This window comes from Hippoglossus hippoglossus, chromosome 12 (assembly GCF_009819705.1).
Source record: "Hippoglossus hippoglossus isolate fHipHip1 chromosome 12, fHipHip1.pri, whole genome shotgun sequence".
NCBI classification, from domain to species: domain Eukaryota; kingdom Metazoa; phylum Chordata; class Actinopteri; order Pleuronectiformes; family Pleuronectidae; genus Hippoglossus; species Hippoglossus hippoglossus.
In genome coordinates, this window is record NC_047162.1 from 13,420,720 (window position 1) to 13,439,174 (window position 18,455).

General features: G+C 41.5%; 1 protein-coding gene across 4 annotated transcripts in view; it reads left to right on the forward strand.

The window, feature by feature from the left end:
* The window catches only part of LOC117772218 (rab GTPase-activating protein 1), a 62,112-nt gene extending 44,123 nt beyond the window's left edge, over positions 1–17,989 (forward strand). For all 4 annotated transcript variants that reach the window (XM_034603192.1, XM_034603190.1, XM_034603191.1 and 1 more), the window contains 12 exons: positions 587–661; positions 1,241–1,366; positions 1,629–1,772; positions 2,131–2,172; positions 2,393–2,521; positions 5,597–5,689; positions 7,051–7,161; positions 7,569–7,673; positions 8,849–8,932; positions 12,443–12,514; positions 15,009–15,209; positions 16,792–17,989. In XM_034603192.1, coding sequence (XP_034459083.1) covers positions 587–661; positions 1,241–1,366; positions 1,629–1,772; positions 2,131–2,172; positions 2,393–2,521; positions 5,597–5,689; positions 7,051–7,161; positions 7,569–7,673; positions 8,849–8,932; positions 12,443–12,514; positions 15,009–15,209; positions 16,792–16,914 — 1,305 coding nt within the window. In that variant the 3' untranslated portion in view covers positions 16,915–17,989. The remainder of the gene's footprint in view (positions 1–586; positions 662–1,240; positions 1,367–1,628; positions 1,773–2,130; positions 2,173–2,392; positions 2,522–5,596; positions 5,690–7,050; positions 7,162–7,568; positions 7,674–8,848; positions 8,933–12,442; positions 12,515–15,008; positions 15,210–16,791) is intronic.
* Positions 17,990–18,455: the final 466 nt, after the last annotated feature.

Below are 18,455 nucleotides of genomic sequence, written 5' to 3' on the forward strand. Positions count from 1 at the left end.
GAGGACTGTGATTATTCTTTAAGTGTGGTTCTTGAGAAAACTTCAATCCTCCCCCTTGATGAGAAGAACAAGATGGAATTCACCGCGAAGGCAGTGAAGCACCTGTACAATTCATCTCAGGGTTTTTAAGAAAGGTGGAACTCAAGTGTATTGGCCCTTTCTACACTGTCGGCCAGACACTATCAGAGCACAGAAGGCGTTGGGTCTCTTTAAATGATATTATAAAGAGCAGGAACAAATTCATAGAAAGTTGAAACTGCCATGGATAGACAGTAGCATTATTTTTTGTGTGTGCCATTTCTCAACTTCTCTTTCCGTTTGAAGCCATGTTACACATACAGTGGAGCTTGAGCAACTTGTTGAATAACAATTCAGGATTTATTTATTCACCTCATGTTTTATTCCCTGGAATCTGTTGATATCATAAATACCATGTCGCGAGGAGACCGTAATATTTGAACTGCTGTTGATTTTACAGTTCTTTTTTTTTACATGCACTTTATCATAATTTTATTTCCCTCATTACCCCTTGAATTCACTGTAAAACTGACTCACTGACTCTGTTTGTCTTTGTCTTCTCCTCCAGGCGTACTCTGTTTATGACGAGGAGATTGGATACTGCCAGGGACAGTCCTTCCTGGCTGCCGTGCTGCTGCTGCACGTGAGTTCACATATCAGCAGGTTTCCCCGAAAAGCTTTTCAAACAATTTCATGACCGGAGCGGAAATGTCTTGTTTTCATTAGACGTCTATATCTTTTTGAAATTCCACGAAGGTTGAGAGTGGAGAACTTGTCTGGGTTGTTTTGAACATCAGCGAGCCTTTCCTGTGTAGTCAGTTTAACAGCTGATTGGTATGATGGACTCTTACTGAATAATAGCAGAAAGATGTTAGATGGAAGGTTGTTTCTCTCGGATACAGACTTTTATTATGTATAAATCATTTTTACGTTCATCTTCCATCCTTTTGCTTGTAAGCACACTGTAGTCAATCGATATATCAACACTGCCACCTAGTGGACAAACCGTGTACATGCCTTTTTAGACGCTTATTGAACAGGGAATATGTGTGCCAAGTTATCTAGTTTATTTAACAATTTAATAAATAACCTGTGAAGTCTAAGGCACATATTTTGTCTATAGTGCTACATATGTAATACAACTTAAATTTGACTCACATCTTTTATTCTTAGTGAAATTAGAATCAGAATTTGAATTAAATCTCTTGTGTCTCTCCCTCAGATGCCAGAGGAACAAGCTTTCAGTGTCCTGGTCAAGATCATGTTTGATTACGGGCTCAGGGATCTTTTCAAGCAGAACTTTGAAGATCTACATTGCAAGTTCTTCCAGCTTGAGAGGCTCATGCAGGTGTGTGTGTGTGTGTGTGTGTGTGTGTGTGTGTGTGTGTGTGTGTGTGTGTGTGTGTGTGTGTGTGTGTGTGTGTGTGTGTGTGTGTGTGTGTGTGTGTGTGTGTGTGTGTGTGTGTGTGTGTTGCTTTTATAGATCTGCAGTCGTTTTTCTGATCGCACGCCGTAGCAGCAGGCCCTCCTTAATTTACCTCTCTCCACATCAACCCCTCTACTTCTCCTTGTCTCTCTCCCGCTGCCTCTTTTCTTTCTGTCTTTAACAGGAATATATACCAGACCTTTACAACCATTTCCTGAACGTGGGTCTGGAAGCTCACATGTACGCCTCTCAGTGGTTCCTCACCCTCTTCACAGCCAAGTTCCCTCTTTACATGGTCTTCCATATCATCGACCTGCTACTGTGTGAGGTTGGTAATAACAGACAAACACAGACGGATCACAGTTTGGCTACAAGTCACACATACTTTTTTCTTATTTGTACATTTTATTGTTTACAAATTAAATTGGTTTCAACCATTTATTAAATTTCTCTATGCAAAGCTGCAGCATACCAGCTCAGCCAAAAGCACTAAAATAATTGATCTGATTCTAAATGAATTTGCTTACTGCCTGTCCATTGGTGGTAAAAATATACTAAAGTAAGTCAGTAACTCAGCAGATACACAACTTTTATTTTGTGTGCACACTCCTGTGTATGCATACACACCTAAAATATTATTTTTCTTTTCCACATAAACATAGATTTTCTTTATTCTTCCCCCTCAGGGCATCAGCGTGATCTTCAATGTAGCCTTGGCACTTCTGAAGGTAAGCTGGCACACACACACACACACACACACACACACACACACACACACACACACAAACACAAACACAAACACAAACGCATAAACAGAAATTAAAATTGTTGAATTTATTTCAACAATTGTGAATTATTGATAAAAAATGCTGCTTCAGAGGAGAAAAAAATAAAAATGAAAGATCTGCTACTCTGATAAACATGCACATTATTCATTTTTTTCCTCAGACATCAAAAGATGATCTGATCCAGACAGACTTCGAGGGTGCACTCAAGTTCTTTCGCGTCCCGGTGCCAAAGAGGTACCGCTCTGAGGAAAATGCAAAGAAGCTGATGGAGCTGGCCTGTAGCATAAAGGTGAGTGTGAAAGAGAAGAGAATGGAATCTCAGAAGCTGGAGCCTGTCGCCCTCACATGCGTCTTATAAACTGAGACCTCAGGTTCAACTCTTTAATAACTTAATTATGACCTTAAATGTGCTTAACTTAAAAATCCCTACCAGTACACTCACAATTTTGAGAAATTTAAAGAATTCATTGCCAACCTCCTCAACATGTCTACTTAAATACCAGTAGGGGCCACTGTTGAACTTTAATACAGACTAAATTGATGCTACTCAAACACACACACAGACACACACTCACGCACACCTGTGTCCTGACCTGTTTGGAACAGTCTGGCCTAGTTTAGAGGGCCTGACTTTGAAGGTAACTTTGGTTAGAGATATTTATGAGACCTGTAAAGGAGCCCACATGGAGAGAGGTTTTAGCTTTCTGGTTTCCAGTGAGACAACAGCGAGCTCATCCAGCAAAGAAAAATCCAGTTGATGTTAAACCGAGCCAAGAGAAGCTGTGTGCTGCCTTGAAGATGTTTTAGTTCACATCTTATAATCATCAGTTCATGAGTTTGGGCTGAAGGAGCCTCTCTAATGGGAAGCAAACGCTAAACCCTAATCCTCTTTTGAAGAATCTTATATTATATGCTACTTTTGCCTCGTTTGACAGGTCTCTATGATTTATTTAGCTATTAGGTCAAATCTTGATTTTATTTTACGGGTTCTCTGCACCCGTTTTCGAATAAAATCCCTTCAAGTTGGTACATAGAAGCAAATTGAGGAAGTTATTGCCAGAGCATGATTAGGCAAGAAAAAACAATTCCTAGAAGTCATTTGACAAGTTGACCTTGTTGAGTTCAGATCAGTCAGAGCTGGAAATTCAATCTGAGTGAAGGTAGACAAATCTGAAGCTTGGATGTCTTGGATTTGCTGACTTCTGAGGGATGGTGACCTCACTGACAGATGTTACTGATTGGACCACAAATCGTCCCAGGACCTACCTGAGGGAGGATGCATGTTCCTCTTGATGCTGATAAAAGCACAAAATGACAGACAGAGATATTGGCTACATTGATTTAAAGAGTTCATTTTTATAGCTCAGGTTATGGTCACACATCGTCGTCCTTGACCCTTAAGGTGTTGACTCTTTCCTCCCCCGCTTCTGTGCTTCCTTATTCTTACGTTGGAAGCAGCACAGAAAGTGCACAATCAGGATTATAGTGCTCCTGTCACAAATAGAGGAAAGACATAGAGGTTGTGAGGTTAAGGTTTCAGTAAAGCTACATGCTGCCTTTAGCCATGAGAAGAGATGCATCTATTTTAAATATATAACCGTCACTGTCACATGCTTCAATGCGTCATTTACACTGGCATGGTTGTTAGGCAATACATCCACTAAAGGGCAGCACTGAGTCAAAAGTTTCAATGTTTGCTGTTGGCTCCATCCGATTCTGTTGATGTATCTAAAGTTGAGCTTTTTTTAACTATAGTAGTAGTGTTGAGTTCAAGTGGTAGATATCGGGTGGAAAACTCCATTCCAATGTTTACTTTGTAATTGTGGTTGAAGGTCGTTAGATTTCTAAGGATTTCAGGTGAATATGAGACAAAGCCCTTTTGAACGACAGTCAGGTCACATAATTTATTCAGTAAACAAACTTGAGGTCAAACCAGGATCATTTTCTTTTGTCTCAGTGTGTAGTTGTTACACCTTCTGGCTTTTGAAGCTGACAGATGCAAATTGTTGTGGAGATTTAAGAAAAATCTTGAACGTGCTTATTTTCTGTCTCTTTAAGTTCCTCCCATAGTGCTCTCTGATTTTATACCAGTATTTATAGGTGTATATAGTTAACAGCTACACACAGTATCAGCTTGACCATGAAAAATATAGTGGATGAGTCCTGCCCTCATTGACCTCTTTCTTGTGTCTGTCTTCCATTTATAGAGCAGACTTAATACACTTAAGAGACCGCACGCACACACACACAATGTGCACACACAAGCACTTACAGAATGACAACACGTGGGCCATGCTGTCCGAGTTATGCCAACCTCAGTAGGTGATAAGTGCTGGGAGCATTTAGATCATCAGATATACTGTAGTTTAATACTAAACCTGAGATTGTAACACATACAGGGAGTCGCGCACGCAACACAGCTTTGATGCCGCAGCTGTTACCAGACACAGAAAGGACCAGCAGGTCTCAGTTTGCAGACAGTGTTGGGTTCTTTCTTTCATGCAGAAAATCAGCCACATACTGTTCATTGTATAGTAGCTGTCTTTTAAAAAGCCAATGTAAGGCAGTGGCTGGGCAGTGAAAGGCCTGTTGATGAAGCCGCTTAAATACAGTGTGTGTGTGAAAAGTGCAGCTGTAGGCATGAATGTAACATGTGTGTTTTTAAATGGGAGACTGTTTTGCTTGATTGGCGGTGAACCAGATACGTTTTTTTTTTCTTTTTCATCGGATCTGTCACATGTTACAATTGTCGTTAACACGTCCACTTGCTCATTGTGTATTTTTGCACACGGTTTCCTGTTGTATTCTCACATGGGCTCACTTGGACGTTTTCAGAACATTTTACACGGGGGGGTGGGGTGGGCAGGAAAAGTTCTTAAAAATGTCTGGAGCAACAGATTGGGACATTTGCGTTCCCACGTACAGCCCCTCTGGATAATTCAGAAAAAATGTGAAAACTTCAGTGCATGTCTGAAAGCAGCTTGAGTGTTATTTCAAAATGCTTAAATCCTCTATTTCTGGATATTGTAGCTCTACATCTTAAACTCAAAACCAAATTGTATGGTTATATGAGTAACGATGGATTGTGTGGACAGAGATATCTCAGTGAACCAGCTTGTCAGACAGAATTCACATCGGAAATCTCTGCACATGTAAAAATTACATCTCATTCCAATGCTGGACTAAAGAACGCTGCAGTCCAGCAAAGAGTTTGAATCCTGTGTCTGTGTTTACTAAAGATTATTATGAGTCCTCTGGCAGCCGGAGACTATTTTTTATCCCCTTTCTTCCTCATGTGTATATTTGTGCTTGTTCTTGGTTTGTGTGATGCAGCTTTTTCTCCTCTCTCCCCACCCCCCAACAGATCAGCCAGAAGAAGCTGAAGAAATTTGAGAAGGAGTATCACACCATCAGGGAGCAGCAGGAGCAGCAGGAGGCCCCCATCGAGAGATACGAGGTGGATATAATCATGGGCCTTTATATACATGCACACTAAGCATTAACAATTTGGAATTCGGCCAGATATAAAATTACATCTTGTCAAATTGTTGAAATATGATCTCACAACTCTTTAACAAGGATAATGCCCCTATTACATTAGATAGTATTGCTGTAATCTAAATAAGGATGCGTCATTACAGGGTTCAATTTTCCTCTGTGTTTCATTGATTTTTCAATTAAGATTAATGTGTTAAAATAACCACCACATTCACAGTAAACCTCCTTTATTTACCGTAGAATTTGACAGTCCCTGTTCTAGAAGACAAACTACATAGGACCCAAAAAGCCATTAATTGTAAAATGTCGTAGATCATCTCAAGGGTAACGGGTTGGTTGTGTACAGTACAACATCATCAGTCACAGTGACTCAACTTCTTCTGTGTTTGCTCTTGAAAAATGCCTTCAGCGTGCAAAAAGCTGTTCTTATATTTCTTATACGTTCAAGCATTACACCGAAACATAATTGCTTCAGCCAGTCGGTTCAGTCGCCATCATTATCCTCATGTGAAGATGCTGAGACATTTCACATCCTCACAAATGAAATTCTGCTTTACTGAATGAATTTGAATTCTTTTCAACATCCCCCCCTCAGTTTTACATCACTCAGTAACATTGATGCTACTTTAACGTGCACATCAGAGCATTAAATTGCCCACTCGTGTCTGTTTTCATACAGTTTCGAACTGATATTACAGAACGACAGGTTCAACAGATAGATAAGCAGGAAAATTGTCTGTGGTAAATTTATATAGTGCTTTTCCAGTCCTATTGACCACTCAAAGGGCTTTACAGTACAAGCCACAGTCACACATTCATACGGTGTTACTATATGCTGCGCTTCTTCTAACACACACTCTGTGGTTCTGTGTCTTGGATGTCAACATAGACTTGAAATTTATTATTTTAAGTCAGTGCTTGAAAATAGGAAGATTTGAAGATTTCATAATTTAACTCCTATGCTTGTCACCCTGGGAAAATAAATTGTGTTCCTAATACGTATGCATGTCAGTGTTCATACAATTATTTGTTGCTGTTGATTATATACAAACAGGTTGTGCTCAGTTAAACATTACCGACAACTCTTACTGTGTAATTATGCTCTCACCTGATCACAGTTAACTATTACTCTCACACAGTTTCACTCTGTAAAAAAGTTGCTTGTTGCTTTCGAGCAGGAAGAGATGCTTACACATTCATGATTAACTCCTTTCCCCTGCTCTGCTTTGTCTTCACTCTCCTTCCTCTTTCACGTCTCTCCACTTCTCTCCGTACACCCGATCCAACCTTTTCTTCCTCCCTCTCTCTCCTTGTATCCAGAGGGAGAACCGTCGTTTGCAAGAGGCGAACATGCGTCTGGAGCAGGAGAACGACGACCTGGCACACGAACTCGTCAGCAGCAAGATAGCTCTGCGCAAAGACCTTGACAACGTAAGCCACAGATTGAGAATGTGCTTGTGTAATTTTGCGAGCAAAGCGTGTACCACAAACATGTGACACCGCTGTAAAGAGACCTAACGGGCAAGTTATGTGGTTCATGAGGCAACAATTTAGCAAGAACTGAAACGACGTGAGGGAGAGTGAAATTATAAATGAGATTGTGCAACAGGAACACGTACATCTAGCAACAACTTTATTTAAACTGAACCTTGATTTACACTCAATTATGTGTGTTGTTCGTAGTTTCACTGAAAAGAGACTGTAGAGAGAACGCTTGAGAAGAAAGTAGGGCAACTCTAACTTTCAGTGACCTCATCATCATTGGGTTATTTTGTGTGTCTGTGCGTGCGTGTGTGCGTGTGTGCGTGTGTGTGTGTGTGTGTGTGTGTGTGTGACAGGCCGAGGAAAAGGCAGACGCCCTGAACAAAGAGTTGCTGCTGACTAAACAGAAACTCGTGGACTCTGAGGACGAGAAGAGGCGACTGGAGGAAGAGTCTGCACAGGTTAGAGCCAACGACAGAAACCTCTTCCTGTTTCCTGCTCATGTCTCAGATATATGTTCCACTTTAAAACATTACAGGGTCACAGATGGAAGAGAAACACTAGAGTGTCAGCACTATTGCAGCATGCAGGCATCTCTATCAATGAGAAGAAAGACAGTCTCTCTCGTGGTCAGAGCCTGTTGTCTGCATGTTTTCATTCCAACCAAACACTTTGCTGCACCTGATCTTACTGGTATATACTGGAAAGGTGTCTTTCTAAGGGAATAAATTCCTGCCGTGTTGTTCAGTGGGATTAAAATCAGACACACTCGTACGTGGTTTCTTTACGCGTTTTATTCTTTAAGAACCAGGCTGTAATTTACATTTTTCGGAGGCTAAAGGCACAGACTAAATAAACCAGAAGCCAGAAATGAATCTGCAAAGACCAAATCTAAACCAAATATGAATTAAACGCACAAACATCTGTTTGTCCCTTTTGTTTGTGTATTTGCATCTGTCAGTTTCTCTGTACTCATCTCTTTATCCTCTTTGTCCGTCTATACACCACTTTATTTTGTATTCCGTCCATGTCATTGTTACCGTGTCTGTTTTCAACAGAAGCCGATCTAATACTTTTATCTCCATCACTGTAGTATAATTGGTGGAAAATACTTTATTCCAAACACGTTCAGGGCTTCCTCCATCATTCTGTTATTTATAAAAGGGCTCATGCTCTCCACGGTCAAACCTTCCAAGTCTGAGGTTGTCAGTTCATCTTTGATGTTGATTTTCTTGAGTTCGGTGAAGAATCCCCTACAGGCAGAATCGGACCTGCTGCCCTCTGTTCCCCTGTGTGTTCAGCGTTGTCCTCCAAATGCCTCCTGTCTTCTCGTGTGTGTAGGTGTAGCTCTGAGTGATGTATGCGCCTGCATGGAGGTTGTGTTGAGGGCGTGACTTTGCCCTCAGCGTCAAGTCTGCCAATACCTTTCTCTGACCTCTTTACATTTCATGGCAGTCACACGGTCTCTGGGGCATCCAACTCCGCGCCTGCCCTTGGTTTCTACCCTGCTAACACTGTGTGTGTGTGTGTGTGTGTGTGTGTGTGTGTGTGTGTGTGTGTGTGTGTGTGTGTGTGTGTGTGTGTGTGTGTGTGTGTGTGTGTGTGTGTGTGTGTGTGTGTGTGTGTGTGTCCACAGCTGAAGGAGATGTGCCGACGAGAGCTCGATAAGTCTGAATCAGAGATTAAGAAGAACGGCTCCATCATTGGAGAATATAAGCAGGTATGTATTGTGTCTGAAACTTGTGCTTTGGAATTTAACGTGTTCAGAAATCACTGTTAAATGTTCCCTTCATTTCCAAAATGAAACACAAAAATGGAACAGTCTTTTTCAAACTACATGCTGGTCCATTATGGAGCTAAAAGGTGTTTAACATAGCGAGGACCGAGACCATTAAGAACCTTAAAGGTATCAATAAAATCTTTAAATCACTCAGCCTGTGTAAAGTGACAAAAATTGGTGGCGATAGGTCACATCTCTTAGCTCTGTACAGAAAAAGTGAACTACACACAAAAGAGTTTTAGTATTTGTTATAGTCTGAGGCTGAGATTAAATTTCATGAGGAGCTTTTAGAATCTAAAGTAGCTGAAGAGAAAGCTGCTCATTGATCTGGAAGAAACTTCGAACAGAGGAGCTTTGCTAATTAAAGATGCAAGTGAATGTGGAGTTGTCTCTTGTAATTGGTAAACAGATGTTTTTAGTGATATTTAAGGTTTGGCACAAATAAAAGACTCAAAAATCAATAACTCATAATGTTTAACAAGACTGAACGTTATAAGAGAACTGAAGCTGTTTCCCCACAGCAGCAAATCATGAGCTGAAGCTTTATAACTTATTAAGCTAATTTATATTTCAGAGCACAAGATAAATACCAGGTCAGACAGTCATTAGGATACATCCTCACAATCAGCTCAACTGGAATCACCAACCCCACAGAGACTCCGCCTCTTCAGAATTATGCATTTATCCTATTTCTGTCGCTGTGAGTTTTAGTTTTGTTCTGTTACTTCGAAGGCGCTTTTGTCTATTTTGGTTTCTTTTATGTCTCATCCTGAACTCTGGAAGTTTGAGAAGTGAGTTTTCAGCACCTCTCCTCCTCTCATCTCTCCTTATTTGGCTTGTCCCTTCACATCTAAAGCTCTGATCAAGCCATTACTGTTGGCAAGATAAATATTTAAAAAATAATAATAATATAAGAGCCTTTTGTTTTCATTTATTCATCTAGTTCAGAAATATCTAATTTTGCAAACTGTCCCTGAGCTGAACCCCGAGCCTTTGATTTGAGAGCTCATGTGCTTTTTCTGAGTTCCTGTCGCCGGATTCCTCTTACGGTGGTTTTCATCCTTTTTAGATCTCATCCTGTCACAAAGTGCTTAAATATAAACCCATCAAGTACTATTATCATCAGCAGAGACATTATGCAACCATCCAGCTCCTATTGCTCCTTGTGCGGGCAGACAGAAATAGCAGGAGGACTAATTTAGAGACAGACCTGAACTTCACCTTTATCTAAAAATGTTGGCGGCAGGTTGCAATTGACAGCAGATGTGAAAACTGGTGACAGGAGCCATCATGGTGGAGCGGCGGTTTTGATGGATGTGTGTTTGTGTGTCTATTACGGGGGGAAAGCAGATTGCTCGCACGCAGCTGAGAGCTGCGCTGAGCAGAGCTAAGTGTGAATATGAGGCTCCTTCAAAAATAGTTCTCCTTTTTGTCAGGGAGGAAGATGGTGATAGATGGAGAGAGGCAGAGAAAATCAGCAGAAGTCTGTGCAGGAGAGAGCAGAGGGAGGATAGTAGCGTTCAATCCTCTGGGATTGACAAGTTGGCGAATTCCCCCGAAATAGCCCGCGATGATTTGAGCCCAGATAACTCGAATTATTCTTCAAATGGCATTTTCTGATTTTGGTGCCTGTTAATGCCAAGTTTTTTTTTTTTGTGGGATCAGAGCCAAAGAACATTTGTGTGCTAATTGCCCCTCCAGCCCACACAGACAGATAAAACTGTGTCAACTGGTGCATTGTAATCTCTGTTGTAGGAGCAGCCTGTCTAGATACAGTCAGGCCCACTGGGCGATTGCCAGGTAGCAGCATCATGTGCCAGGGCTTAAGTCTCTTAGGTCCGTTTAGCATTATATATTTATTTTATGGAGTTTAAAACTACTTTGACCCTGGACTGAAGTATTTAGCATTGGATTATACTTCTCTGCTTCTATTTCTAACCTTTAAAATACAATGTTTTAAATGTGATAAATACTTTAAATTGCATGTGCTTCCAATATGCACATCTTATGCACTGCAAAATATACATTGACCTACAAAACAGAATTTGCCCCAGGCATTAAAGTTTGAGTTGCACTGAATGAATTATTGAGTAGAAATATTAAAATAAGAACTGAGATTGTTTGTTGGAAAAAGATAGAAAAACAAGAAATGGCCTATAGCTCTTGAGCTGGAACTAGAAACTAGAAGACAGATTGGTCTTTGCACACGAGGCTGAGCAGCTCGGGTTAAAGTAAAAAGATGAACTGATTGCTGAGGAGAAGCTCGAAGTAAATGGGCAGGGGAAGTAAAAGAGCAGGGGACAGCTGCAACATCAAGAGGGATGAGAGATTGGTGGTGATGAAGGGAAGGTAGAGAGATGGGTACAGTAAAAGCACTTGAGAGGAAATGAAGGCGAGGACGACAGGAGGAAAGAGATGAAAGACATGTGGGAGGAGGATGATGCATATCTGCTGGGCTAAAGATACCCAGATAGATGTATATAGGTTTATCTCCTAAGGAGGAGGATGAAGAGATGTACAGTATATGCAGCAGAGAGCAGATCGAAAAGATGGAGTGACCCATAGCGCCCATTAGGATGAATCATGCCACGTTGATCTGCATCTGCAAAGTAGAGCTGGTGTGCCTGTGCATTACAGGTATAGAGCTAGATGTGCAATCAAGCGTGCAAACCAGCAATACTTTATTCATATACAGTAGCACATTTCTTTCCAGGTGAAAGCATATTGCACAGCACAAAGTGTGAGTTATCCTAGAAGCTGCAGTCGCGAAATGATATGGAAGGTGTAAAGATGAAAGATTCGACATGTAAACTAACTATTAGGGCCACTTAAAGGGGGGAAATCGGAAATTCGGTTAATAAAGTCAAAATGTTACAAGAAAGAAGTCGTAGTATTACAATTTTTAGTGTTCCATCTCATTAAACACAATGAAAACAAATATATGATACATGTGGATGAAAATCATAAAACAGTTATATAAATGCACCTCAGTTATGGTGCACGTTCATACTGTGAGCTCTGCTGCACCAACAGGACTTGACATAATGACGTTACTAATTGACTTAGAGTTAAGAGGATGAAGTCTCCTCCACGAAGACTGATTTACCTCCAGCCACATGCAGTCGGGAATGGAAAATACCAGGAAGTCCAGAGTTCTAAGTTCTGTCGGGACAAACAGAAATCATAACAGACTATAATAAACTAGTTGAAGTGGAACAATACAATAAAATATTTTCTCAGAAATCTGGAGTTAATTGTAAAGGCATGGATTGGATTATTCTGCACACTGACCACACACATGTTCTTGGTTTTGACCTGATCTTGTTTTTAGTAAACCAAATGTGTCCAGATGTCATGGACACATTTATTGATTGATGCATCCGAGTTTAGCTGAATTGTTGAAAACACATCACTGAACCGATCCCTCGACTGTGTCTGTGGTTCCTATAGATCTGCTCCCAGCTGAGCGAAAGACTGGAGAAACAACAGACATCCACCCGAGGAGAGCTGGAGAAAATCCGGGTGAGTTTTACACACACACACACACTAACGCACACACACACACACACTCATAAACCGCTGTGTGCCCTCAAACACATGCTGTAGATTCACAGCCGGAGCAGTAAGTGGAGCCTAATTACACAGCATCAAAAGAATAAATATAATCAACAGTATGTGTGCATCTGTCATTTGTAATTTGTCGTTCATACCAACATATTAGACTGTAGAGAATGTGACGTACTAAAGCTGACCCTGTTTAAACCATCATCATCCTGAGCTCTGTCCCTGGTGAATTCAGGATTTTAAACGTCATGGATCTAAAGTCTCCCACAACAGCAGCCAAGTTGAATGTGTTCCACTTTTATCCCCAAACACCAAAAACTGATGGTTTATTGTGATTGAAAAGGTTAAAATGAATTGGAAACACACTTAATGAGTCATTAGATATATAACAGAAATGCTCAACTAAGATATATTCAGATTTTTATTTACATAGATTCTATTTTATACAAGGTTGAGCAGGTCAACATATTCGTATCCATGAACTAATCTGCCGCTGTAGCACCTGTGCAATACAATTATGTGTGTGTGCTTGTGTTTGAGACACATTATATAACTGAGTTTCAGAAAACCTGGTTGCTTCTTTCTTAGTCAGTATCAGTCTGGCAGGATCCAGCTGTGATCTCCATGTTAAACCACAGATGCTGAAATGTACCGACAGGTTTTGTTTTCTCGCCCCCTACATTTGCAGGTATGATGTGTTGTTGTCTTGACAGGTAGTGAAATCAAATCCTTTTTTGGGGGGGGGGATGAGGAGGTGGGCACAGGGTACAGGGCCAGATGTCTGACTTCCAGCACTTGGCTCATGTACTGTTTGTGTCGACTGTAGCTGGAAGAGAGGCCATTTTGGCAGAGAGCTCCATCAGCGCTGCCCAAAGACAGACAACAACTTTATCACACCAAGGACGCGTCCTGTAGAGGATGTAGCAGGGCTTGTGTGTGTGTGTGTGTGTGTGTGTGTGTGTGTGTGTGTGTGTGTGTGTGTGTGTGTGTGTGTGTGTGTGTGTGTGTGTGTGTGTGTGTGTGTGTGTGTGTGTGTGTGTGTGTGTGTGTGTGTGTGTTTACATTTAGTATGGTGCAGCATAACAATAAGTCTGTCAGCACTTGCAATTATAATTGATTCAGGGGGACATATTTTTGTTATTTTTGTTGTACGTTACAACAGTGTTTATTAGACATGTTTAAATAATATACTGACATTCTGATTCGCTAAAGGAATTTGAGCTCAGATACTTCTGCTGTGATAAGCAGACTGTAAAAACATGACGTATAACTCCGATCACCTTTAAACTCAGATGACAGTTAAATCCAAATGAAATGTTATATTGTTATGAAATATTAATTTTAAGAGAATAGCTATAACAACAGTCAACGCACGCACACACACACACACACACACACACACAAGGTTGTGTGTGACACACAATGTTAGTGTGTGACTTTGCACACAAACACACACACACACACAAGGTTGTGTGTGTGTGTGTGTTTGTGTGCAAAGTCACACACTAACATCTATTTACAGTGTTTTCATTCAGGACGGATTCAGCCCCAACAGTCCTGCCATTGTGACGTGTAGTAGCTTTGAGCAAGTGACGCAAGAACATTCCGTCTTTCTATATATGTCTTTGTGCTGCAGCAGTTTTAACTTTAAGATTAATCTGCGGAGCATTTTTCCACCTTTTAAACACCTCAACTTTATCCTGTTTAAAGCTCTGGGAAAACATATTCCTGCAGCAGGATAAGTACTCAGATGAAAAACACTAGTACCTGTCTGGCAGCATCGTCGTTCTAATTCAGTTTACTTTGATTTTCTTTTGCTGCTTGCACAAATGCTCTGCACCCAATAATATCCCCATCACACCCACCAATTAGAGCACTTTGACTGGAGGGCTGAACACATGAATCAACAGAAAAGGGAAACTATAGCTGGATTTTACAGCTCCCAAAGTAATAAGCTAACAGAGACTTTCTCTTCTTTCCATATTCTACTTTCTACATTAAAAGTTACGTGTCAATATAACGTCTCAGTGCAAAAATGGCATTAATCCAAAGAAATCAAGGAGTCCGAACACTTTCATGCTTTGTTGTCTTTCTAGGTTGAAGGAGTCTTTCATTTTACTTTACTCTCACTTGTGCATCTCTGTTAGATTCGTCTAAAGTCCAGTTATTCTCCTCACAAAAAGAAGCTTGTAATGTAGTGCCCAGCTCAATCCTTATCTGATGTCTTTCTGTTTGCCTTTATCTGGAGTCTTTCTTTCTTTTTGGCTTTGTCCCGCATCTCTTCATCTTTTTTAATCTCCTCCAGCTTTAAGGGGAAAATTCTGAAAAGCATTTTGCTCCAACAAAAAAGGAGCGTGTAAGGTCAGACTGGTACAAAGATGTAATTTATTACCTGATATTTTTCTCTAACCTTTTCCATTCTGTCTCTCTTCCCCCCCATATCCGTCTCCAGTCCAAAGTCGAAGGCTGTGAGAAGTGCAGCAGCCTCTTCAACAAAGAGGGTCGTGTGCGGGCCGCTGTGTCCACGGCGCCTGGCGGAGGGAGTGAGGAGACCGACGAGGAGAAGGAGGCTTTGAAGAGCCAGCTGAGGGAGATGGAGCTGGAGCTTGCTCAGACCAAACTGCAGCTGGTGGAGGCTGAGTGCAAAATCCAGGTATGCCAGCACACAGTTGTGACTGATATGAATGTAGACACAGACACGTTGAAAGAGCTTCTTTCAAACATGCACTGAAGTCCGGACATTTTCCGAATGTCCGAGTCAGTTGCTCCTGACATTTTCCTACCAGCCCCTTGGGAAAGTGCCCAGAGAATGAGCCCATGTGAGAATACAGCAGGAAAAATGTTAGATGCAATATATTTGGTGAAATGGACCGATTTTCCTTACGTTGTAACCACGTCTGACCCGGACAATCTCCTGCTGCATTCTTCATATGTGAAAGGAAAACTCTGGAAAATGACTGGAGTTCATGTCTGAAAGCTGCTTCTGCTTGTGAGTCATGTTCTGTGTGATCGTACCGGAATAAAAGAACTTGAATCTCTTCTCCCATCACGATTTCTTAAATTCCTCCAGCGGCAGAGAAGTTAATAATCAAACAGACCTGATCAAACCCACTCATTAAGCTGAGGGACATTAAGGGAAATCACTTTCTTAATACTAAGCTACCTGATTTAATATATCACACTGTAGTAAGTAACCTGCGTAGTTATTAAGAAGAGAGGTCGGGAGTATTTTATACTCTTGTGACTTCATCAAGCCTTAAAGAGCAGCACAGTAAAGAGAAGCCAGACAGGCGGAGGACCCACAAACCACAGAAGAGAATTTGCCATTAACCAGATATGGTCGAAGTGAGACCAGCAGCGGGGGGGGGGGGGGGCTCGACTTCATTTAGTAGCTGAGTGATGACTGTGCTGTGATCAGTGTCTGAAGTTGCATTAAGGTCGAGTAGTATTAGAAAAGATCAGTCTTATTAAAGCAGGGAGCCTCAAAAACACAGTGGAATCATTTCATACACATGTAAGTGTCAAGAGTCGCTGTCGTAAAACGCTGATTTACAGTCAGTTTGGAAATAAGCTGTGGTGAAGGAAGTCTGAGCCACAAGAGAAGACTGTGAACCATCTCTGATAAAAGTGTGTGACCGACAGCAACAAGGAGCTTTGTGAGGAGTTTATTGGGAATTATGTCAAAGAGGAAAGATGAGGACTTCGTATGATTAATGTCTGTTAGAGTGGGGAAGGGGATCTGGGTTCAAAGCTACTGACAAAGTTGTGGAAATAGATAGTAAAATGTTTAAAGTGTTCACATAGAGTTCACTTCTCAAAAACGGTTCTTTTTTTCTCACATCCTTGTTTGGTTCAGATCTTCAGACTTCTCAGTTTAGTCAGGGCCAAAATAACGGGTGTGACAGGTTCCTCAGACTATGATCAAGAGACCAAAATATAGTCTGGACAAAAGAGGTGGCCTCGATCAAACTGAACCCTGGATTGGTTTGTTTCCAGTCTAATAGTTGAGACTTTCGGACCTTTCGTTGCAGGAAGTCGAGACAGCATTAAACAACAGAAGAAGAAAAAGTAGCGGTTCGCAGGATTGCGTGTAGTTTTAACCACAGACGATAAAATGTCCGAATGAAATTTTTCAAGCAATCTATCTATTTATTGATTTATTTAATAATGTCAGGAGTTATTTGTTGGCAGTTTTCTCGCACTCATTGATATTCTTCTCTTTCTCCTTCCGTCAGGACTTGGAGCATCACTTGGGTCTGGCCCTCAACGAGGTTCAGGCCGCCAAGAAGACCTGGTTCAACCGGACGCTCAGCTCCATCAAAACCGTCACTGGGACCCAGGGGAAGGAGACCGCCTAACCTGAACCCCCCCCCCCCCCCCCCATCCAGCCAGTTTTACCAACCGTGTGCGGAGCTCAGAGCAAGTGACCACACTGAAAAACACCTAATCCTAACTGGGCCATATTTAACTTGAACACTGACAATTTAAACCCAGGACGACCATAACTACAGACTGTGTTACCTAACAAAAATGTCCTCGTGTCCCTCCCCCCCCCCGCTCCCTCGCCTACTGATCTAATCACCCATTTCTCGCCCTCCTCACCCCAAATGACTACAGCCGACCGTGCTGATGAGAAGGGGTTTGGAAAAACACAAGATAAAGTACAACGGTACCATCGTCCCCCGGAGAAACGACGAGAAAAGCGTTTAGAAAATTGGAGGATTGCTTCATTGATTTCTGTCTTTGTACTGCTGATATTAAAAAGTGGCAGAAGGAAGGTAGGACACCTGGACTGACACTGTCCTCACAGGACAGAGAGAAACACACTCCGTCCTTCCTGACTCTTCTGCATGCTCCCCTCAAAACTACTGGCACAAACAAACCAGTCCCAGTAAAATGTTTGTTTTTCGGTACGAGAGCTAAAATACGCCTTTTCAAAACTGAGCTTTTTCTAATTTCCGTTGAACAAAACCTTTCTTTTTTTTTTCTATGTATGTACACGAATGTGCTTATGTAAAGAGGATGTATGTGTGTGTGTGTGCGCGCGCGCGTGTGTACAAGTGCACATGTTTTATTGTTTTGTGTTCTTTGTGTGTTTGTGTACATGCGTGTGAGGCTGAAAAAAACAAAACACGTTTGAGTGCATAAATAATTGACTGAAATAACGTTAAGCTGAGTGTGAACGAGAAACAGAGTGTAAGTCCAAGGGAAAGAAAAAGCACTAAGGTTACGAGTGTGTGTGTGAACGCATGTGAGGGAGAACAGTCCCCCCCCACCCCCCCCCATTGTGTAGTTTCCTTAAATGTCCAAATGTGTTTTATGAATGAAGCTAAAGAGACGTTTGCTGACGAAGCCTTGATCCGAAGGTCGATAAAAGATACGAGCTGAGATGAAAATGTAATTTACAATTTTAAAAAAGGCAGACGCTTAAAAGCTGTTGTGACTAAAGAGCAGCAGCATTAATGTCCTTCCATTGATTTCAGACGTAAAACATGCTCGAGGTTTTTGTTTGGTTCGGATCTTCCAGCACAAAGAAACTTAAAAAGCTCCAAATCATGAAAACCTCTGCATGTTTTACACCGAATGTGTCTGTATGTGAGAAGCCCAGAATGAAGCAATGATTGTCAGAAACCATAAACACGGCTGAGGGGAGTGTAGAGTCAAAGATTGAAAACACACACACACACACACACACACACACACACACACACACACACACACACACACACACACACACACACACACACACACACAGAACATTGCAATTCTGTTTTTGAACACACCTCCCTCTCTCTCTCTCTCTCTCTCTCTCTGTGGGCGCCAGCTGCTCTGCGATCTTTGACCTGAACTGTCACGGCCATGTCTGATATATTGTCGAACTGTGTGACATGTTGTGGTG